This window comes from Aulonocara sp. 'chitande type north' Nkhata Bay, linkage group LG17, assembly GCF_057382095.1.
Source record: "Aulonocara sp. 'chitande type north' Nkhata Bay isolate Kocher_YH1m ecotype deep benthic linkage group LG17, A_spYH_male_GT1.1, whole genome shotgun sequence".
In the NCBI taxonomy this organism is placed as follows: Eukaryota; Metazoa; Chordata; class Actinopteri; order Cichliformes; family Cichlidae; genus Aulonocara; species Aulonocara sp. 'chitande type north' Nkhata Bay.
In genome coordinates, this window is record NC_141360.1 from 37,781,756 (window position 1) to 37,805,438 (window position 23,683).

The following is a 23,683-nucleotide window of genomic DNA, read 5'->3' on the forward strand; positions in this document are numbered from 1 at the left end:
TGACCTTTGACTTTCAGTTTTTATTAAAGGCACCCTAATTCTTCAGATGACAGCTACAGACACTTGAAAAAAGGGGGCAAACATAAAGTCGTACACAGCTTCACTCGCCTCATCGTTTGACCCAAAAACCATGGTGTGTGTGCATGTGTGTGTGTGTGAGGACTGCGTGAGCGTGCCGTTAAACAATACAATTAGATTGTATGTGGGGCCAACAACCCTGGATTAAGTTGCACCTCCTTGGGACAACTGCTAACTTGTTTAAAGCCAGTGATTAAAAATAAAGCAAGCCATTATCACGAGCTATTACAGGCTTGAGGGAGCTTTGACTTTACTTTGCGTGTGTTGTTTGTTTTCTTTCTATACAAGGAGAAATGTCAGTTTTGGGTTTAAAAAAAAGTTTGCTTTTAACTGGTTGCCCTGAAGATGGCGACCAATCCTATGACTACTTGCAGTCAGTTGCTGTTTGTAACTGAATGGGGTCGAGATGGCAATCGCATGCAATCTGTTTGAGATAAGATGACTGTGTTAAATCTGTTGTCATCTGCATACAATGAAATTCACATTATCTACTTCATTCAGAGTCCAACCAAAACCTCAGATACACATCATGAAACAGAAAATCCCTCTATTAACAGTGACCTAGTTGCTGCAGGATGGCAATTTAACTGCAAAAGGACATCGGCAACCTTGCTTTTATACGGGAATACAACCACAACACAACCTGTTGGTGCAGACTGACTCACACACTGCGTGTGTTTGAGACAAAGACAGAGAGATCCTATGTGAGGCTTCATCATGTTCCTACATACACATGTCAACAGGCCTAATCTATTGTGAGAACATTACTGCTTTCTGCCATATTCATTTCCACTAATCCCCCCGCCAGTGCTTGGAGGATTATATTACCATCAGTCAATCTGACTTCTGATCATTCAGCACATGAGGAAAAGCTGACCCGGTGTCAGCGCTGCAGTCGGCCTTGGGCTAATTTCACGGAATGTGTCGCCAGCTCTGAAAATCACTGGTCTGTATCAAGACTGACAGAAGCGAAACGCACACGCCCCCCTCCTTCACACACACAAATAACGCTTGTGATACTGGGGCTACAAATGCGTGCGTTCGTGTGCTGCCTACTTGTATCTGCATGCTGGGGAATCGAAAAGGAAGCCTATAGGATCAGTAGAGTTAAATTAAAAAAACAAAACAAAAGCAAACTGCACAGAAAGGGAACAAAGCAGGAAATCTGTTCAGACATGGGAATTAATCTCTCGTTTCCAGGGTGGCATTCTTACAAATACCTGACAACCCCATGGACAAACAAAACAAAGAAGTCTTCCATGTCAACAGACTGTATCCAGAAATAATACCTGTAGTAGCGATGAGCCTTGCAGCAGCACCGAAGCTGGTTTGAACCATTGTTTCTACAGCATCACTATTCTGTCAAGAAGCTGACAAAAAGGTCATACAACCTCAAACAATAGACGTACAGATGTAACCCAGAAGCTAACACATAAAGTGCGGCAGCCCGATTCATCAGCTTTGATGAATACGTCCCTGTCAAGGCAACCAAACATGCTCAGGGATCTATAGCTCGTGGACACAAGAAAGGCGAGCAACCTGTGAAATGTGAGAAGCTGTGCATTGTAGGCAAGTGTCAGGCCAAGAATCGGGGTACTCTCTTTAACAGGTTGCAAGACCCAGGTGCTGCAGTAATACGACGCCGAGTCAGTGATGCTACAGCTTGCGGCCTCACGTACATTTAGGGAAATCACGAAAGTAAAGAATGAAAAAGATGGAACAATATTTTTTGGATAGCACGAGCACACCTCTCAGCTTCCAAAGAGTAAAGGCAGCACATGCTGATCAGGACAGGATCCATTAGCATCGGGAAGATGGTGCATTTAATGCTGTTTCAACTTTCATACACTGGGTTGATGAGTACTCTGTTTTGACAGCAAACGTTAAATGCAGTTATCAAACGTTCAATTTTACAGCAACCAAACACGACACAAAAGCTTGTTCATCCTCAGAAATAGAGCGTTCTCTTATTTCTCGTCTGGCTTAATATTATAAGAACAACGCCTGCAGGGTGGAAGTTTGTCAAGTAACACCAGGAACTGACTGCAATGTAAACCCTTTTAATATAATATTGCAGCTGAAGAGGATACTCAAGCTACACTGCGAAATCAAAGTCGGGTTTTTTTCTCATTTAGAAAACAGGACCATCGTGGGAACATTTTAGGAAATCACTTTGAGCTGTGAGTGAAACAAACTAATAATTCCCACGGATGTTGGTGATTAGGAATACCTCTAGACTGCGGCATTATGGAAATATGCTTGGGCTGCATATGGAGGTCATTCACGCTTAACTAAGACAGACATGCTACATTCACTTTAGTGGCCCAAAGGTGAACTTTAACACTTGAAGCCAGGCTATAATTCAGAATTTAGGACTGAAACACAGGGGAACAACCTAACTACACTTTTAGATAATCTCACAAATCACTGGTGAACATCAAAGAAATCCTCTTCACTCCCACAACACAATTCCTGAACTCACTAATCCTCAACCCTGGCTAAACACACTATCACCCCAGTATTATGGATCGCACACCAAAACAGGAAAAAAAAAAATCAAATTCAAGCACAAACTCTTCTCTCCCAACTTTGAGCCAGGATCCTTTGTTTTAGTGGTGAGAATGGAAAAAGTTTTCTGGAAGAGGAGGGAAGAAAACACGGAAGCGACCTGACTGCTTGCATTTCTTACCTTGTTGTAGTAATGGAGCTGGACTGAGTGCCACTGACCGTCACTGACTCCACCCGGGACGTAGGGAGCCACTGTGGTCTTTGTCTCACCTGCATGAGAAACAAATTGTTATTAGTTAATTCTGCAACTTGATTTGTGCACATGACTACACGGGCATGCTACTTCTCGATTTGTACACAAGGGCTTAAAATAATCAAATCAAATTGTCAATCAGTGTCAAACTGCTTGCTAAAATTTGCAAAGCGGAGCTGCTTGCAAACATTAGCAGAAAAGGAAGGAGGAAACCCCCCTGAGGATCTTTTATTTATACTAAGGCTGTACTCTCTTTCTTTTAAAGGTTAAAAAGTTTTACCTCGTTGTAACACGATACATGGATCACTTCAATTTTTAAAACATAAACCACTGGCTATTGATAAGTTACTAATAAACATTCACTGTGTCTTATCTTGACATGCACGCACACCACACAGATCATAAATCAACACGCATTAGTCTGCAGCATCAGTGATTCTCAGTGTGGAGACTGTAGTGCACAACGGCACCAGATTTGCAGAGGGTTTACCCTGTTTGTCAAGGGCAGGAGCAGCCGGGGCACACATCCCCTGCTCTGGGAAATCGGCAAACAGCGCGGCAACATTAAGGACTTGAGTGTGTGTGTGCGCGAGTCTTTGTATAGAAAGATAAGGAGCAAACACGATTAACTGATGTCCTACTTCGCCAATGAAAAGCACAGAAAGAAAATTACTGCGACTAATCCTGAGAGCTTCCCTCCTACTCCTCTCATTAAACGTGACTCATAATTCAAAACATTTAATTTGATGATTCATGCGTCGAACGTTTAGATATATGTCAGTTTTGAAGCAGGGCACAAGGACTTGGCTTCTCTCCCGAACAGGCTTCACCCAAAATAGTCATACTGAACTGGATTCCTCCCTGTACGCGACCATGGGAAAGTAGACTCAGCTCGGAGAACATGTGTTTGATCTGCATTCAACAGTTACCAGTTGTAACAATGATGCTGGGTGTGTGAGCACACTTGAATGAGTTTAAATGCGCTAATGTTTGTACGAATTGATCTTTCAAAAATGTTTAAAACAAATAAGTTGCCACTGTCGTGCTGCTTATGGACCTTAGCCATCATGGATTTTGTGGTGGTGTTTTTTGGCCAGTTAGGTGTCACCATTAATCAGTCCTTTCAAAATAAAACACTCCTATCCTTTAAAGCATCATGTTTGACTCTACTATATTTGGATAATTTGTGTATGCACTAACGTGCATTTGTCAAAATAAAGTGGAGATAGATAAGAATTATGTACCTACGTCTCTGTAAAAGTCACTTTAGATAACGCGCACTTACGCCATATTAATCTGCTTATAATGCAGCCGAGAACTGATACGCATCAGTCGCACACACAAAAGCAGACGATCACGCATTACGGGGCCTAACCTCCAGAGAAGGTGAGCTGAATCTGTTCAGCGATGATCTCCAGGGCGATGAAGTCATGTTTCTCGTTGAACCTGCCGTTGTAGAGGAGCAGGGCGTTTCTTTCCCTGGTAGCAAACCTGAAAAAAAATTTTTTTGTAAAGATGATTAACTTTGATAAAAGGAACTTTCATGTATGTGTCATAGAAAGGGCTGCATGAATTACAGCTGTTTTTCTTTACGGGATGCTCGTGTTTCCCATCACATTTTTTAACGCCTCTCCAACTCAAACAGTGCAGGACTGAAAGGTCGAGAACCTTGCAGAAAGTTTTATGACGAAAAGAACCGAGGCGTTCTTGAGGAAAAGTCACTTGGAAAGGAAAGGAAGGATGTGTAAAGCACAGAGGAAACGGCGCTTCTGAAGTAGACGGTGCATGACTGTGTCTACATGTGAAAACGACACAAAAGACCTGGCAAATGAGCCAGCACCTACTTGTGTGTGTGTTCTACGGGGTTCAAAGTTCAGATGTGTGTGTGTTTGTCTGTGTGTTTGGAGTGTAAGGTGAGGGCAGTGGAGTCAGCCGGCAGATGCTAGTGAGCCCAGGAGGGCAGGAAGTCAGGATGGCTGAAGCCAAACACTGATAAGGGAATCTAGGAAACAAATCACACAGCCTTTCCTGTTTTCACCTCACTGGCAACCTTTCTCACCGTCACTCTGTCCACAGATTTACAAAATCATCTCACCTATTACTGGTAAAAATGAGTTAAAGTACTTCTTTTTGTAATATTTACAGTACACTAGGGCTGAACGATATATCGCATTTGCGATAATATCGCGACATGATCAAGTGCAATTTTCTAACCGCAAAGGCTGCGATTATACTGCGATTATATTATACAATTCATGGGCTGCATCCTCCTGAGGCCGCATTTGTAGACCGATTACGTCACAGCGACGCGCCGAAGGCTGTCCAAATTACTACCATATCCCAGAATTCATAGCGCGGCCCAGCCAAACTCCAGTTTCCAGCAATGGCGGCCGCTACTAAGTTTTAAAATTACTCATACTAATCTTTCTGGGTCACAAAATAAACTTTTAACATATTTTCAGGCGAGAAAGTAGTTGTGTAAACATCAAATATCTGCTCGGTTTATCAAGATATCCCATATTTGCAAAAGTGCTCCGACGTTTTCAGAGGCGTCTGCTACCCACCAGCTCGACAGCTAGCCGGGACCTCGAGGGTTACTGATGCGGCCGAGAACGGCACAACTCCCTGCACATCATTTTCAGATCACCGCGGAGTTTCGCTGCTCGGGTTAAACGTAATATATAAGTCACTTAGACAACCTAAAAATGTTATTGTTGGGCTTTTTTCAGTGTTTTGTTTGTTCGTGAGTAAATCGGTTTGGCTGAGATTAAAGTTATTAGATTAGATAAAATAAAACTTTATTAATCCCCCGGGTGGGTTCCTCCTTGGTTTTCACACAGCTGACTAAACGTCAAACAGAAAACTTATTAAACAGAAGTATGAGACAGTCGAGAATTTACACCAGTGTCTGGTTATATTTTAGATAGCAAGAAGCAGACGGCCGAGTTTATTAAACTCCACCGAGACAGCGGTGACGCTAATCAGAACTAGACCGTCCAATTTCACGCCTTTAAACTTTAAAGGCGTGTTTGTGTGTGTGTTTATACAATTGCTATTATGTTTGCACTTTATGTGTAATGTTACTGACTGCAGAGATCAGTAAGATGTGTGTATTTTTTATTTATTAGTTTTATTTATTTAATATTATTTTTTAATTGAATGACTGTCTAGTAGTTCACAGATGTCGAAAAACTGAGTGTGGTAAAGCCACTGATTTTTTTTATGTATATTTCTGCAATCTGCACATTGTACTGACTTTCATTTTAATGTTTACACCAGGGTTCCTTGTCAGCACTTTATGCTCAGATGTTTGTAAGCTAAAAATAAACTATTGTGTATGTTCAAATATACTGTTGTGATTGAAGAAGTTAAATAAAAATGTCAGTCATCAATTCATGCATCACCTCATGTCATCATAACAGAGGTCTGTCTTCCAGGAAAGAACAGTTTAAAATTAATGTAATATAGTATTGGCCATACTATATGATGTATTGCTTGTCTTTGTTTAATAATACAGAAGACAAAGACCTTAAAAAATAATCGCATATCGCATCGCAATCGCAATATTGGGGCAAAAAATCGCAATTAGATTATTTTCCATAATCGTTCAGCCCTACAGTACACCTGTTTTTCCTCTGGCGGTTTCACTTTGTTTTAAAAAGTGTGAAAGGCACAAATCATAAATCTTCATGTTCAGATGTACTGTGTGAATTATACCTTGGTTGTTCCTGAATGTGCATCTCTATGTACGTATTCAAGGAGGTGAGACACAATGGAAAAGTGCATGCATGTCTCAGCACGTCCCAGCTGGCACACTTAAGTTTGCTGACTTCCACTGTGTTTAAATTGCTGCTTATGACACGCACAAATGCTCACAGGGTGCTGAATTTTAAATAGTGACACTAAATTCTGAAACCATTCGGAAAAATGTCTTTTTCCATAGTTATTCTCAGCTGCAGTCATTAGCATGTCCAAGTAACTAGCTATTATCAGGGATTTAGCTGAAGTCATATTCGTTTATCATGTATATAATCATTGTGCATCTATTGGCTTTACAGCTGCTCTGATCAGAGTTAGCTGGAAGCAACAAAAAGTAAGGCAAGCGTAAAACTGTGATACTTTGCTAACATTAACGCGATTAGCTATCAAGCTAAAGCTGCTAAAATTTTCTCTTTGCTTTTTTAGTGAAATCATCACTAGGGTTTTTATTTTTATTTGGAATGATCATTTATATTAATTAAAATAATGTGTTTCCACACATTAGGCTACCTGTTAATGAATGCCAGAGCTGTTTGGGGTAAACACTGCGTGCATTGGGATTCAATACTTCATTATACACAGGGTGTCATTTTTTGATTTATTTTTTTTTATTCCCACAATATGATCCCATTTGTTTTAACTTCATCATCCCATCATTTTACTACTGCTGTTTAAGAGTGGAAACTACCACTTACTAAGTAAAGGAGAAATTAAAGGCAAAGGCATGAACTTGCTGAACTGCAGGTATACACTGGGGTTGCTGTCTGTGGCATCTTACATTTACCAAGAACTGCTAAGAAGGGCATCTCTGAGTAATGACTATTTTTGTGAATCTACTACAGTGGAATATTTATTAATTCTGACAGCATTTATTGCTGTTGTATTTTGAAGTTGTTTCAGTGTAAATACTGAAGTTAAATTGGCCATGTAGTGATAGATGGAAGGGGAGTTTAATTGTGGGATGTTAAATAATGTGTACTGTAGCATTTTACTGTGAGTGTCAGAAAAGGAAAACATGAGGCTAAGACTATTGAATGTATTCATTTTATATATCCAGGGCTGCACATAAGTGGTCCGCAGGTGCGCATTCGCTGTCAAAATAAAAAACGCGCACCAGATAAGAAGTTGCAACGCGTGTTTGCGTACGTCAGATTTTCTGGAGGAGGACAGACATTTGTTTAGAACTATTAAAGATGTCAAAGAAGTAAGCTCCTTTAAGCAATTACTTTGGTGTTTCTCCACCTCCAAAGAAATGTCAGAAGGAGTCCGAACCGCAAAAGAAGCGTGCATTCTCGGAAAAGTGGTTGCAGGAGGTGAGCTGGCTTCAAACAAATGATGAACGCATAGAGATGTGGTGCAGAATATGCCGTGAAAATCCCACTCTAGCGGACAACTCCTTATGTGGTTTGCGTTTTCAAATTTTATATATATAAATAAATTTGATTTCATAGAAATCACCAGCTTAAGTAAAGAAAACGTCCTTCCCTCCCACACTGATCTGATATTTTTGGACCATTTTTGGTGCTAAAAGGTTAAACAAACTTTTCTGCGCACATGGCAAACCCTTTGTTTGTTTGTTTTTTCATAAAGGTGTGGCTTTTTAGGCTTCCTCTTATCATGAGATCTCTTTGTGCAGCACTAGAGCATGAGACTGAAGGTAAAAGTGTGTTTTATATGCCAGATGTGAGAGTTGGCAACCATGCTCCCATAATAAACTGTATGTGTGCCATATAAGAACAGTAATCTTGACAGTTGTAATGGTGATTAGTAAGCAAAGAGGTAGACACAAAAGATACCAAACTTACATGAAGGAGACGGTGAAGTGGAACCTTTGCCGCAGGCCTCTGAAGGTGATGAAGGACTGTCCAGGAAAGCTGCGGGTGGTCATCTCACAGTAGGGCTTCTCATACTCCCCGGGTGGACACTCGCACATGAAACCACCTGCAAGCCTGTTGATGCACGTACCACCATTCTTGCACACACCTGGTACACAGCGGTCTGATGATGCATTAATCTCACAGTGCTCGCCTGCAAGAAAAAGAGGGACCAAGTTACACAGAGCTGTTCTGCATCTTTTTTACTGTGAGAAACATTTTGCTGTTAATTGATATGGCCTGTGTTTCTCAGCTGCAGCACTACCAGGGGCGGAGCTAATGGGGGTTCTGGGATGGCACTGGCCCCAACACTATGTTGACATTTTAATGATATCATGGATGCAAATTGTTGACTTCCTCAGTGCATTACTATGAAATGCATAACTAAAAATTAAATAATATATTATGAAAGCTCTTGTGTCAGCAACAGATGCAAAATGAAAAATTTTGAACTAAAGCTTGCATGAGATTTTTTTTTAAATTTCCCATTCTTGCTGGTGCTTGGTCCACCCCCAAATGCAATATAGCAATGATAATAAATGTCATCTGATTGTCTCATCAATTTGTTATCATTATGTTATCTTTTATGCGAAGCGCACCTTCCACAGTTGACTGAAATACAGACCTCACTCAGCCTTAAGGAATCCAGTTGTTTAAACAAGATGCCTTTGACTATCAGCAAAGCACATTTATTCAACTAACATGCACACGTTAAACGTGGCATTAACTTTCTGTTGTTAAAGTCCCTCCAAAAACATCAGTTCAAGAAAGGCACGCCACCCTCCAAACAGTTAATAACACTGACAAAACCTTGTTTACTGGTCTTTTCTGAGAAGCACACTTCTTAGCCAGAAGGTAATTTGGCCATGTTTGGAGAGAAGAGAGAGTTTGGAAAAAGAGTCACGGTGGAGGGACAAAGACTGCAAAAAGAAAGCAAGCTGACAGGGATAAGACTGCTGGCTTTCCTTCACTAAGCTCAGTGCATGGCTAAACTTATATTTAACTGCACTTTTAAACTTGTAAACCGAACAACGATCAGATAACAGCTGATCAGTTAAATACCTCTTAAAGTGATTCAAGGTTAGGAACAAAAGAAATCCACTTTTGGATGAGTGCATTCCTGTTTGTTTTTACCATCCTGATAATAAACCTTAGGTTAAGTCACTTTGGCAACATTTTCTGATATGCCCGCAACTAAAGGCATAATACCCCTGCAATTAAACAGAATTTTGATATAATTTATTTATTTAGCAAAGGTAGGCACACTTATGGCTACTTAAAGGTAGGTACACTAGAAACTACCTTTGGTTTTTACAGAAAACAAAAAAAATAACTATACTAAATTTACTAAATTTAAGTACTTTATTAGCAGTGTGTGATTTCATGTTAATTTTGCAGAAAAGCAAACAATAATTCCCCATCTTACATCATAAATACGCTGTGGTTTTTGGGGTACGGGGCATGTTATGGAGTGGATTAATCTTGCCTTTTTTACATCTTTATTGTTTTACTTCTTGGCTAGCAGTATCAGCGAACATGTTAAACCTGTAGCCTCAACCCTTTTCATCCATCTGTGGCTGCTTTGCTTGGCTTCCTGTTTGGAGCTGCTTAAGGCCTGGTCAAACTTACTTGACTACCCATTGGTCATGAGGTTATCGCTACCCTCATACACTTCTCCTTCTCCTTCACATGCTAACTGCTTAACTGAAGCTGCATGGTGGTATCAAATACATGATATATTACATTATCTAATTTAATTTCGCAACAGGTCCGGGAAGGGAAAATCCCTCTAAATGACCATGTGGTTTTAGCTTTTCCAAAATCAGCCAACTGGCCCCAGCTTCCTGGCTCTGCTCATTTAAAATTCCTACGTAAATACGCCAGCAGGCCTCTTTCCGACTGTAATGATATTTGTGATAGGTGCCACCGCGTCCCATTCTGCGTTTTGTGTCAATCTGATGTCTAGACAAGCTCTACTCTTCCAGGGCACACACAGACCCCCAAAACTGCACAGCTTGGAACCAGGTAATGGCCCTTCTCTCCTCAGCATAATCCTTTTTTCCTAGGGGGAATTATAAGGATCTGTTTCCCTGTAATGCAGGAAACCTGAAGAGGACAAAACAGGCCTTCCCCTTGTCATCAGCCCCATAATAGTCCCTGATGGCCCTTGAGTATCAGGAGTTGAACTGTGACCTTCAAAGAGGGGACACCGAGATGTAGGTAAAGGAAATATGATGGGTGGGTGGAGAAGATGGACATGGGCACAAGGAGGAGAAGGCGAGAAGCAGTATGAGTGACAAAGTCAGATATAATCAGGTAATTACTTGAGATAAGATGGAGGATGAGAAAGAGAGGGGAGGCAGAGCGTCGGGAGACACAGAGGGGTGGGAAGCAGGAGGCTGTCAGAGCCCGTTTAGGCTCTATTAGGGAGAGAAGAGTGGAGACAGTCAGGTATCAGATGTACAAGGGGGAAGTATGGGAGGAAGATCACTGATATTCGGAAATATTTTGCAAAGTGCTTGAATGTGAATGATGAAAGGTTCCGAACTTTCCCATAGCTCATCGACTAACTGAGTAATGAGTTACTTTAACACTTGCAAAACACTTGTAATCTCAGTATTTGGAATATTTAGCTCTGCACTGTTTACGTCCATGTTTGAAGTTAGCAGGCAGCTTGCTGTGTTTTGCTAGTATACTGCTAAACGTCTCATAATTAAGATCCTGCAGTGGTTACTTTGTTTTTAGCAAACAGAGCTTAACGTTTACCTGAAGTAGTTTTTCCTTTTATTTTAGACCTCTTGTGGGAAATGTGCAGCTGTTCGCTTGATATGCTCGATTATTTTTAGACTTCACGATTCAGTTTTTCATGCTTTGTACCACTTTCAAAGAAATATAAAACGTTAGGAAATTCTCTTCTGAAACTGACTTCATGCAATCCAGCAGGATACACTACTCTAGCACTCTTTTTGCAGGATTACCCAGATCATTAGTAGGATGACTTCTCATTCAGACTGATTCAGAATGAAGCAGGAGCCAGACTCCTTACACGAACATGCTAATTTGACCATATTACCCCAGTGCTGAAGTCACTTCTCTGGCTCCCAGTTCAATACAGAATAACCTTTAAAATCCTTCTACTGGTTCATAAACTCAATGATCTGATCCCCCACTACACTGTGGACTTTCTCAGTGTCTATAATCCAGCGCAACCTCTCAGGCCATCAAGTGTGTTGATGGTGCTTTCAGTTACTGCGGTGTTATTCTTTGGAACAAGCTGCCCTCTGACCTGAAGTCAATTACACTTGTGTCTTAATTCAGAAGAACACTTAAACCTTTTAGTCTCACATTTCTTTTACATTTCACTGTATGTGCGCATTTTAGCTTATATTTAGATCTTTGTAAAGTTATTCAGTGTTTACGGCACGGAGTTTATGTGTAAATAAATACGCTACATAAATAAAACTGTTAAAAAGTTACAGGTTAGAAAAACAAAATAAAGATGAGCATAAACACGCTGAGATGCTCTGCAGTGCCAAGATGGATTACAGAGATTAGTTATAATTCTCTGGATTTGTCCCTACAAGTCATTCCTTTTTTAATTATAACTTTCCCACTTTTAATAGAAAAATATTGATAGGAGCAGCTTTGAATTGTACTGATCTGTTGAGTCTTGGTGTGTGACTCACTGATATATGAGGATTAACAGGCAATTTATTTACTTGCCAGTACTCTTTACTCGTCAAAAGAAATTAAAGCTACTGTGGTTTTGGAAAACAGGTGAAATGTTATTTCAGATGAAGCTGGTCTGACTGGTGTAGTGAGGATTGTGTACACCCCTTTCCAGCAATACATTTCATGTACTGTATGCATGTGTGGAAGCAGGTGGCTTTACCTGCGGTACTACAAAGCATGTCCTTTCTGTACTGGGGTCAACCTCAAGCTACAACAATGGGCTGTGAGACCTTTTACAACCCGTCTGTGCGGTTTAGCAGCTTTGCACAGGTTATTTAAACTGTTATCACAAACAAAATGAGCTCTTGCACATGCTTATAATAGACTTTTCATATGGTATTGTTGTATATGTGTAATCGGGGATACACAACATAGTTTAGGTAAAAAAGGCAAGCTGATTGACAGCTTTGAATCACTCAATACCTTCTTCTTTGTTTATTTCTTTTTAACTCACCTGTGAAGTCCTCCAGGCACTCGCAGGTATAACCGCCCTCTCTGCTCCGACACCTCCCGTTGTTCTTGCAGGGCCCTGAATAGCAGAGGTCGATCTCGGTCTCACAGTATTCTCCGGTGAAACCGACCGGGCAGCGGCAGCGCAGCCCGTTGATGGGGTGGATAGGTCGAAACAGAACCGTGTCAGAGGCGATGAAGGGAGGGGAGCTGTCAAACTTCAGCACTGATACACACTTCATGTAGTTCTCGCAGGGCTCCCGTAGGCAGATGTTATCATCAAACGGCAACACCTGAATGGAAGAAGGAATTTTAGCTACATTTATTTCTTCTACTAATGCTTCTGATGTTTTTGACCTCAGGACTGTGCGTTACCTCTTGAGTGGATATGAGCCTGAGTCGAGTCCTGTGGAGGTAGATCTGCTCCTGCAGCTCCTCAGATGGGAAGAACATGCCTTTACCAGGAGCCCCTCCGGGCTGCAGCGCCGAAAAGGTTACGTTGAGGATGGAGCCTTGGACGTCGGTGTCGTTTTGGATGTTAAACACAAACACTGCTTCCCGCTTGGTGGAGAGTACATCCGCCACTCCCTCAAGAAAGAGGCTGAGCAGGGGAGATAGAAAACGCTCCTGGGACATGTTCTCCAGACGAACCGTGATGCTGTTTGTCAGCATGTCATCAGTGATGATAGTGACCCGCAGTGTGCAGAGGGCAACAACACGATGGACACCATCTGGAAAAAAAGAGGAGGAAGATATTTTGCCTTTACTTACGGAAAGCTCCAGATTACAGTAAAAGTCTAACAAGGTAAAAAGTTCAGAGAAAACAATGTACCTTTTTGGAATAAAGAGCCCTCGGATATAACAAGCAATGAAGTGAACTCATACAAAGGTATAATGACAAGCAAATTTACAGACAACTGCACAAGGAACCCAACCACAGTTTACATGGTTAAACTTAAGGCTCACAGTGATCTTGGCTCACAAACATGAGACACAATACCAAAACTTATTATCAAAACAGAAGAAGGTCAGAACAAATGTTGTAAGCCAAAACATTCAATTCATTTTTTTAATATAGTACCAAATCTTAACATCAGTCACCACAAAGTGCTTTAAGGACCCGACAATTCCCGAGAGAAAACCTCAAAAATTAGACGGCACACTAGGAGCAAGCACTTGGCTACATTAGAAAAGAAAAACTCCTTTACATGTCATTGTATGTAGACTTTAACACAGAAATAATTTTACCTCCTGAATAACTTCACATCTCTTCTCTCATTTCTCTCCTGTCTCTTCACCCTTCATCTCAAGAAAAGTCAGGAGGAATCACATCTGTTATCTCTGCCAATTCCAGTCTGTGTTTATCTCAGACTATCTTCAGGAAGTCCAAAAACTCATCTAACAACTTGTATTTGAAAATAAAAAAAATCCAAGAGACTCTTTGAAAATGTATTTATTTAATTTTAAAAATTGAATTACTCTGATTTTGGACAGCGGAGGACAAAATCGGGTATTTATTTTCTTTATTTATCTTATTTATTTATTACTTCCAATAGTGCTAACATACTACACAGGGCATGAACAAGATTTTTTTTTTAATTTTCATTGTAAGTGGGCTAAAGTACTTAATTAAAAGTAGTCTAACATAAATGTAAATGCTGTGATTTGATTATTTTAATAAACCATGTAACTTGGATGGATTCAACGCTGGCGTGACCACAGTGCACACGTCTGCTGTTGCTCACAGTGGTCCAAGGGACGCTCAGGGAGTTTGTGCGTTTGCTCAGACACGTGAAAAATTAGAGGGAACATTGCTATCAAGCCTTTTTTCGCAATAGTTAGCTTGCTAATTAGCCATCATCATATGAATTCGTAATGTTTCTCAAAGAGTAAACAGCAGATTTACATTCCACTTACATTCTGGTACAAGTTTATAAACCGTGGGGCGGGATGAAAACAGGCATTGTATTTTTTTTCATCAGATAAAATGACAGTCATCCATGGCTAATTTTATTAGCAATAGTTAGCCAGCTTATTAATGCGCAGCTAAAAACTCTGCCCTTCAGGAACTTTTAATAGTTCTTAAATGAGAAGTTCACAAAACTGTTTTCAAAAGCAAAATGAATAATTTGTAATTTCTCAGGTTATTGTGCCTGGGAGCCACTATTAAGTATGTCTCAGCTACATGGAGTACCTTTAAGCCACATTGTCTGGACCCAATCCCAAATCTGCACTACTGCTTGACAGCTTGACTTGTTTACTGTGTAACACTTTTGCTGCTAGATTGAGTTAAGAAATTTCAAGTTGGTGTAGACTCAATCTTATTCAAGCCTTGACTCGGAGTAATTAGATTAGTCTAGGATTGCCGCCCCCAGGGTCATGCCTACTTCTTGCAGAGCTCTGTTTCTTATGAAGGGAAACAGAAGGCTCTTGGCCTGAGTGAAATACAGCAGGCAACAGGTGGTGGGGCCAGATGAAATTTGCTGGTGGGGGATAATACTGTTGAAGCTACGAAGGGAGATGGGTCGCATTGCACAGCTTTGCTAGTCCATGAGCACATGAGTGTGTCATATGTGTTTTCGGGTTCACGGTGAGGTCCGACCACAGGTGCCCTGTCACTCTCAGGCTTGCATGAGATCACTTCTCAGGCACTTAAACTCTTCTCGCACACATGAAGATGCACAGATGTCAGTCAGAGCAGGGTGCGGACAAGCGAGTTCTGGATGCCTGCTAACCAGACTGGAGGTCATTTCCAACCACACACAGATGAATAACTCACAATGGGAAGCAACATGGGGGTCGGCTACTTCAAAGCAACCGAGAAACTGCTACGTTGGGGCTCCAGGGATTGTAAGGGAATCATCGGCGGCACGGATAAAACAAAACGAACACACAAGTGTAGACACACATTAACGTCACTCTGCAGGGCAGTGAAATTACACAGCAGCTGCTCTTTATCAGACTGCTGTAATGTGCTGGAATGGAAGTGCTCATTCAGCACAGCACTAACAGGCTAGCTGCTAGAGTAGCTGCTAGCCAGTGTGTTTATTTCTCTAAAGTTTTCAGCACCTGCCTCTCAGTGTGTCTCTGGGAGGACAATGTTATCTCACTTGCTGCAAGAAATCCATCACCTGGTATGCTTGAATACACATATCCTGCACAGATGCAATAAAATATAGAGAATATATGAAGTTATCTTTTAGGAACTGATTTTCGACTTTGATTGCTTGATGATTTTGTACACTTCCAGTGCCAAGTGAAGACATTATACCAGAGAGGCCTAGCGGCATCATCAAATAACTGCCTAAGCATACATAATAGGTGTAGACACAATATTTTATTGTTTTCCCTTATGGTAAAACAGGCAGATCTTTACAAATTGTTAGCTTCTTAGACCGTGTGAGCGGCATATGAGCAGTAACACCAAAGAGCACTGTGGGAGCCTGGCACTGGGTCTAAAAGTGATGGACCATGACAGAAAACATAATAGAATTTGTAAGGCAAATCTCACATTGGCCATGCACTGACGGATAGTCAATCGTAATCGACACAGTGTGACAATTCTGCGTTCATTATGACCTTTTGGCCAAGAAATAATGCAAGAACAAGTATTTACATTTTTAAAGGTTTCACAAGGTGTTTGTTTCCTTTGGTTTTCCAGAGACATCTCAGGCCAGGCTATTTATAGAGCCCACCAGCTGCTAACATGGGATCACACACATGCAGAGGATGGGCTGGACTGTGGAAAGGGTGTGTCACAGGCAGCCGACGGCATGGAAAAACACATTCTGCGTAAGTATGCCACACACAAACTCACACACAGACAGACACACCACAGTCACACATAGGTGCCAACAGGTCTGCAATGTTTTAATAGACAACCCTCTGATTAAAAACAAGCTAGCAGCATGCAAGCCGTGCTGCTGGCCACTTTGGATGGAAACAGTTTATTATATACACGTTCCCTTATCTTAATTAGCTGGCAATATTCTGCACTGCTTGATTGACTGGCTAAGTTCAGTAATGATAGGCAGCACGTTCAGGCTACATTATGACTCACTTATTGCACCTTTACAGTCTTACAGCGTCAATAAATATGAAAAACACAGATTAGAGATAAACAACAGGTGGTGAGGTCTGCAGAGGTGATAAGACCTGATAAAGAACTGTGAGGCAAGCCACACCGGTGACAACTGACCACACACACACAAACAAACACACACACATGGATGTATACACATAAAAACCTTGTGTCGATCGACAGTCAGTGTGCTTCACTGACCACATTTTTCTTAAAAGTAGAAAGGCTGTCTATCTCCTTGAGAAGACCCCAACAATCAGATGATCCCCTATGAACTGGCACTCGGCGACAGTGGGAAGGAAAAACTCCCTTTTATTAGGAAGAAACCTCCAGCAGGATCCAGCTCAGTAATATTGCAATAAAGCGGCTCGACTGTTTGTTGTGATTTGGCGCTATAAAAATAAAATTGAATTGTACTGAATTGTTCCCGCTAACTCACGCACTCTGTGTTTGTGGTTGGCGCTGTCATGTCAAACCCAGAGTGCTGACACACATTGTGGCCAGCTGTCACCGTGACGGTCACAATGTGTGCAAAAACAAACAAGATGCTCGCATAAATGCAAACGTCTGTGGTTGTTGAAAAGTAGAAATGTGCTTACGCTGCAGTTCAGCTTCACTTTGATTTACATCAACCACTAGTAGGTAGCACTATTAAGCCTTACAGTTTGAACCTGTGCTCATGAGGTCACGCTGTAGTCCCTTTCAACTCTGGTGGCAACTGTCTGAACAGTGTAAAAGCCAGCGCCGGTGTTTAGTCAGGGGAGGGCGGGCAGTAAAACAACAGAAAACAAACAAGACATTTGTATCTGTGGCAGCTTTCAGAGAGGTGACAAGCCCACCAGAGAGAAACACACACACACACACACACATTTCCCCCCATCAGCCCCCACTGAAAGGTAGATGCTAACACACGCTTTCCTCTCTAACATTAGAACGCTATTTTATACATCTTTTCATTTTAGCTTCCCCTCTGAAGATAAATCCATCCTGCTGGCATTTATATTTATTTCTGACTAAAGAGAATGGCAATTGAGAGCTTAAAATGCCACAACCACAGGGGACGTGCCCTATTAGAAAAGACGGAAACCTGTAAGGAGACGGGGGGGTTGTGAAAATTCTCTATATTCCAGCACAGTTCGTTTTATAGGTTGTTCTTTAAGCTAATTTTTCCCTTTAGTTTTCTCTTTTTTTTCTCTTCTGCCTCTGGTTTAGAAGAAAAAGTTTAAAATTTTTGAACCAATACAAAGCCTGTAACCTTTACTGGCTTGCAGCCAATCACTGGGCTGAAATTCAAACAACAGCCCCTCCTTCTTGGACACACCTGAACACCTTCAGCCTATCAGGAGGGGAAAACAAACGCCAAGCTTGACTTCAGAGGTGATCTAACACAGAGACTCTTTGAATAAGGCAAGCTGGCAACGTTCCACCCTCTCTTTTTCTCTTTTCCGTTTTCTTTTCCCTTCTTTTTCCAGCCCACCAATAGGAAACGCTGCCCAGAACAATAACTTTCAGGTGCTCTGAACTGATCTTTCTCATCTTTTTGCTAGTCCGCTCTGCCCTCTTTATGTGCTTCATTAAAACGTTTTAGCTTTCCTCAAAGGAAGCCTTCCCCTCGACAATAATCTACAACTGTTCTGTTCGTCTGTCCAGCAAGATGTCAAGTCTCCTTTCGTTTCCTCTCTTCTTCTCTCTCACGGCAACCGGCGCCAACATTGGATCACATATCAGCAGCCTGCAAACACACGTACAGACATCCTGTATGCTGAATGTGGAGGGAAAGCACACTGCAAAGAGTAACTTAGGTTAGCTCAATCAATGGGTCATCAATCAAAAGACTTAAAGCCAGCATAGCAGAAAAAAAAGATGAGCGGAAAAAGGACATTTGTGAGGGCAGGAAATGAATGAGAAATGCCTATGCAGCACAGTACCACCTGAAACAAGTGAAAGAGTGACCCTAAAACTAGAAATGAACTCAGTTGGACTCAGTGTGCAAATTGTTGAAAATCAAAATCACTGTTGCTTTCTACATAAAAAAAAAAATCACATTTAACTATCACATTTGAGCTCAGCAACCTTCGAGCTCTATAGGAACATATCCAGAGTCGAGTCCCAATGGCAACACGTTGGTCTGCAAATGTCTGCATTTGTAAATTGGATAGCAATTATTTGCAAACTTTCAACAGTCTCTCTGAGAGCGATTGCTCTCAGAGCAATCCAGGTCAGACTGCAACTGTTAGCAGAAAGGTTGCCTCCTGTCAAGTGACCTGTGCAAACACTTTGCGATCGAACGTGGTCATGAATGTGCACAAGCTGTAATCCATCGCAGAATGTGAAAAAATTCAACTTAAACACCAGACGCCATCTTTTTTTTTGTAGTTGCAATGAGGTCATTGTCCTATTTTTACTCGTGTGACTGATCCATCAGCTTGCTCTGTATTAGGAAGCAGCTTTGTCAAGCTAAGTGTCTCAAGTATTTTTTGGTTGAGCTGATTTAATGTAAGTTTGCTTGGCTAACGTTATTTCAGGAACACGGTACATGAGATGAGCCCTCGAGTTCATAGTAGTCTCAGACTATTTACAAGATAGCTTTTATTTAGTAAAATTTGGTGTCCATGCACTGATACAATTAAGCTAAAGAAAATATGCTGTATCCCCCGCCCTTTATTATGCATCCCATAACAAAGCATGATTTACAGTTAAATGTTTAACTATGACAAAGTGGTCATTTTAAATGCAAACATGGGTTAACCAGGGGTTAACTGCAGGAATGTCACAGGCAGCAGGTTAACAGATACAGAAAGAAATAATAATTTACTGGCTCTAAGAAAAGTCTGTTAGGTCACATTATAACAGTGCCTTTTCCCCCCTCCCTGACATCTCAAAACAACCTAACCCTAACTTCATGCAAGAGGTTAAATTCTTGCACTCTGACAAAGTGATTTCTGGAGGAAGAGCACAAAAGTTCAACTGCAGCCAAGCATACCTCGCTATCACAGCTCTCCCCTTCAGCGCTATGGAGCTTCACTCTGCAGCCACTCGCCTGCTCATGAGTTTGAGTGTTTTCTCTCATATCTGGAAGCACTCAGCGAAAGCCCCTCTCATCTCCTGCCATAATCTGTCGGCCATATTTTTTCTCAGGTATGCCTATTTGATCAAAGTGTTGCAGAGAGAGTGAGGCTAGGTTTTGAACCCTCACACTGACACGTGGCGATAAAGCTGACAGGAGAGCGGCCCTGCAATCATACGGACAGGGGGGAAAAGGGAGGGAAAGAGGAGAGAATCTCTGGACACGGAGACAGTGAGAGATAGGGAGGAAGGCAGTATTATACCACATGTTGTTTCACATGCAGTAGTTGAAAGGGAAGCTGATTAACTGCAGGGACGGGGTTATCTTGTAGCTCTCAGGGTGTTACACAAAGCACCTTCCATCCTTCTCTGACTGTAGTGACCATTAGCATTCCATCGTATTAGTACGATTCCCTTTCCTTTAATTTATATCGTTTCTTCAAGTTATCAGAAACCCCCTTAAAAAAGTATACAAAAGACTCCATTCACCCCTGCACTGAGTGGTGGAGTAGGGAAGGGGCGTTTGTGAGGTATGGGTGTTGGGTGGACGGTTGAGCGCTCAGGCTGTCAGAAAGATAACATCCTGGCCACAGCCGGAGAACAGGTGGGATTACACGCAGACACACTGACTGAACCAGGATCAGTGAGAGAACAAATCAAACAGAAGGCAAACAGGTGGGATGTCAGAGAGAATGAACTTTTGGGTCCCACGGCACAAATGTACAGCTCACATTAGAGAGCCCGCTTGCTTTAAGCTGCCCACCAGTTCAGTGGTAGTTCTCTTTTGGTCACAGTGACAACGTGTTTCCTTTGTTTTTTTGATGACTATCCAAAAGTTACTCTTAGATGAGAAATAAACCATGAAGGTTCCACTGTCCACTTCATTTTTATCTCTTTTTTGACCTGTCCCACTGTTAAGATATTTGTCAGCAGATATCTTCCAGATAGGGAAGATATCTGTTACAGCCTAACTCATTATATAGCATTATGCTATAACACATATAATGCCAGTGTAGACTAACTTAACTAACTAACTGTACTTTTCAAAACCAAAACCGGTACTTCTTGTTCTCGACTACTGTTGGTACGTACTGAGTAGGGTTGTCAAAAAAATATTCACTTTAATACTACTGATGCTAAAAATTATTATTGGATTAGCATTAAAGCATTAAAATGATAATGTTAATGCTGCAGCTAAGGAAGAAAACGTTATCAGTACAGCCTGTTTTTACACAGTATTAATTTAACAGAACACAATTATTTTTCAAGTGCGACTTTCTTTAAATCCTTGATTGAAGCCAAGAAAGCAGCAACTAGACAGAAACAGTGGCAGCAGACCTTACCGAACCAATCAGATCAGCACTGAAATGTGGTGCCAAGACACCAGAACCGCAGGAAGTAAACAGATCTGTAGCTTTATTGTTTGAATCTTTATTTTAAAAGATGTGCCTTTTAATTTTGCATAATTTCCTAGGTATCAATTTCAAGTTTGAAATTCTATGTCTCATGACAAACTTATTTGAACCATCTGTACACATGATTTAGTATCAAAAGAACAATTTTAAAAAAATGCATAACAAAAGTAGCCACATAGCCCCATGTCATGTCCACATTCAGTAAAACCACCTTTTTTCTCTCCTAAAAATAAAAATATTTCCAAAATTGGTTTTATAATATATTAAAAAACTTTTTTCAAAAACTGTGAAATGCTGGTTTGGGTACATTATAAAGTGGAGTGGAGTAACACTTGAAGAAACACCTGTTGTAGACCAACTTATTTTCATCCCAGGGTGTCAGATACTCTTGTTTTTGTTGTTGTGTCAGTAACACAGACAAAGTTAGGGACAAAAATGGGCATCGTACCCAAAAGTTCATAGTTTTATCCCATATAGTGTGTCATATGAGTGATACCCGATGCTGCATCTGAGAAGCCTAGCGACGTCTCAACACAAAGAAATTAGAATTTTTTTTCAGATCTTTCGTGCCAGTTTGATCTGTCCTGTTGAGTTTTTTAACGCTATTATAACAGATGTTTTCTGATCTCAGCATTAAGTCATAAAAACCGTGGTGAACAATGTTGGATTAAATTTTATATACTCTTCTTCTTGGTCCTACCCACATATCTGTAAGGGTGTACTATGGGGGAAACTCCCCCTGTATAAAACCTTTGACTTGCCACACAAGGGAGTTCAAAAGCTCCCACTGCTGTATCAACTACTCCTCCACCTTCACCTTTAATCAGAATGGACTTTCACAAGCTCTCCACAAGTGCCCTTAGTGGCAGTGCTTAAGCAGAGCACTCAGGGGCATCGAGTGCCAGGCCAAGAACCCACCCGGCTAGAATATCTATGTCCCATTTAGGATCCCTGGGAGAGAAGGGGTGAAAAGAATAGAAGCCCTGTTCCTTCCCAGACAATGCTAAACAAGCCCGGATAGGGAGGCTAGACAATGAAAATGAGCCCAAATGAACGCCTGGCTTGATTTTGTGCCTGAGGGGTGACTGGTATTAGTGTACTTGTTAGCTCATCGCCTTGTAGACAACTGCCATAAAATGGTAATTAATCACAGGCCAGGAGTGCAGATTTGGACATGAAATTGAAATCAAAGATTGAGCGAAGAAAAGGCATCCGGTTTGTTGTTGTGACAAGATTCTTGATGATACAATCATTACCTGGTAGTGACTGACATCACATTCTGGTGTTAGATTGAGAATACCCTTGAGATGGGAGGATGGGAAGTGAAAAAGAGGAGGGAACATTTTGGGGAAACAAATTTACTCATCCACCCAGTGTAAATCAATGAGACATAAATTCTTTCTCTTCAAAATTAGGTAGATGTCATGTGGCGCTTACCCTTGCCTGGATCACACAAAGTCAATAATGACATTTAAGAAAGCCAAACACCAGTTGTGTTGCACAACATTACGACTGGAGGAAGCCCAAGCTCGAGAGTGAGCTATCACCCAACATTAGCACTACAAATGTGCAGGCAATCGAAAGTGCTATCAAATCTCTCTCAGTGCAGCACTGCTTTTATAATTGATTTTAAAGCCCTTTTAAATCCACTTAGCTGAGCACTCTGGGACTTTGGTATTTTAGTTGTCTCTGCTCTCGATCTGTCTTCCCAAGTCGTCGCTCTCCTCAGTCAGCTAATCAACTTAAAGCCCTCCATTTCAGCTTATTACAGGTTCAAAGGTCACAGCTTCCAAGCACAGTCTGGCTATGTTTTCACAAGATGATACAAGAGCAAATAAAAGAAAAAAGGAGAGAACAATTCCCTATGGCAAAAGTCTGAGCAGTTTTACCCCATTCTGAAGGTAAATTAACAAGACAGAGAAATGATCTGGGAACTGGTTCTCTGTCTTACTCTAAGAGACAAGTTAATTGATGACTTTATTACAAATTGCCTGTTATTTTCTATTATTCATGCAGTCTCTTCTAATCCAAAGGTTAACTGTCACACGGTTTCCTCAGGAGACCTTCAACTGGTTTCACAGATAGATCTGAGTGCTAACTTATCAACTGTACAATAACTTTGTGGTACATGTTTTAATAAATTGGGAAACAAAGGAAATTAAATGAAGAAAATAATAACTTCAAACACTTCAAATACTACTCAGATCAAGTGCTGAGATGTATGGCGAAACAGCTTATATCAACTGAGGCAAAGAACACATCGATTTAAAAGCTCTGATATAAGTCCAAACTCTGTTGGGTGGATCTTAACATCGTATAACACTTACAGTGAGCATAATTATGGCCTGTCATGACTAGAAGGTGAAAAGAATCCACTCGAAAATAACGTCCAGTTTTAATTTACATAAAACAGTTCCTTATTTAAAAGAGAGCAATGCAACAGGGTTAGGTTACAATACAAAATAAC

The 23,683-nt window shown here is 41.1% G+C and overlaps 1 protein-coding gene across 10 annotated transcripts in view; it reads right to left on the reverse strand.

The window, feature by feature from the left end:
* Positions 1-23,683, reverse strand: part of celsr1a (cadherin EGF LAG seven-pass G-type receptor 1a) — a 96,506-nt gene that overhangs the window by 43,272 nt on the left and 29,551 nt on the right. For all 10 annotated transcript variants that reach the window (XM_086268474.1, XM_086268475.1, XM_086268479.1 and 7 more), the window contains exons 2-6: positions 13,030-13,385; positions 12,659-12,947; positions 8,404-8,626; positions 4,215-4,330; positions 2,768-2,856 (exon numbers count right to left, since the gene is read on the reverse strand). In XM_086268474.1, coding sequence (XP_086124600.1) covers positions 2,768-2,856; positions 4,215-4,330; positions 8,404-8,626; positions 12,659-12,947; positions 13,030-13,385 — 1,073 coding nt within the window. The remainder of the gene's footprint in view (positions 1-2,767; positions 2,857-4,214; positions 4,331-8,403; positions 8,627-12,658; positions 12,948-13,029; positions 13,386-23,683) is intronic.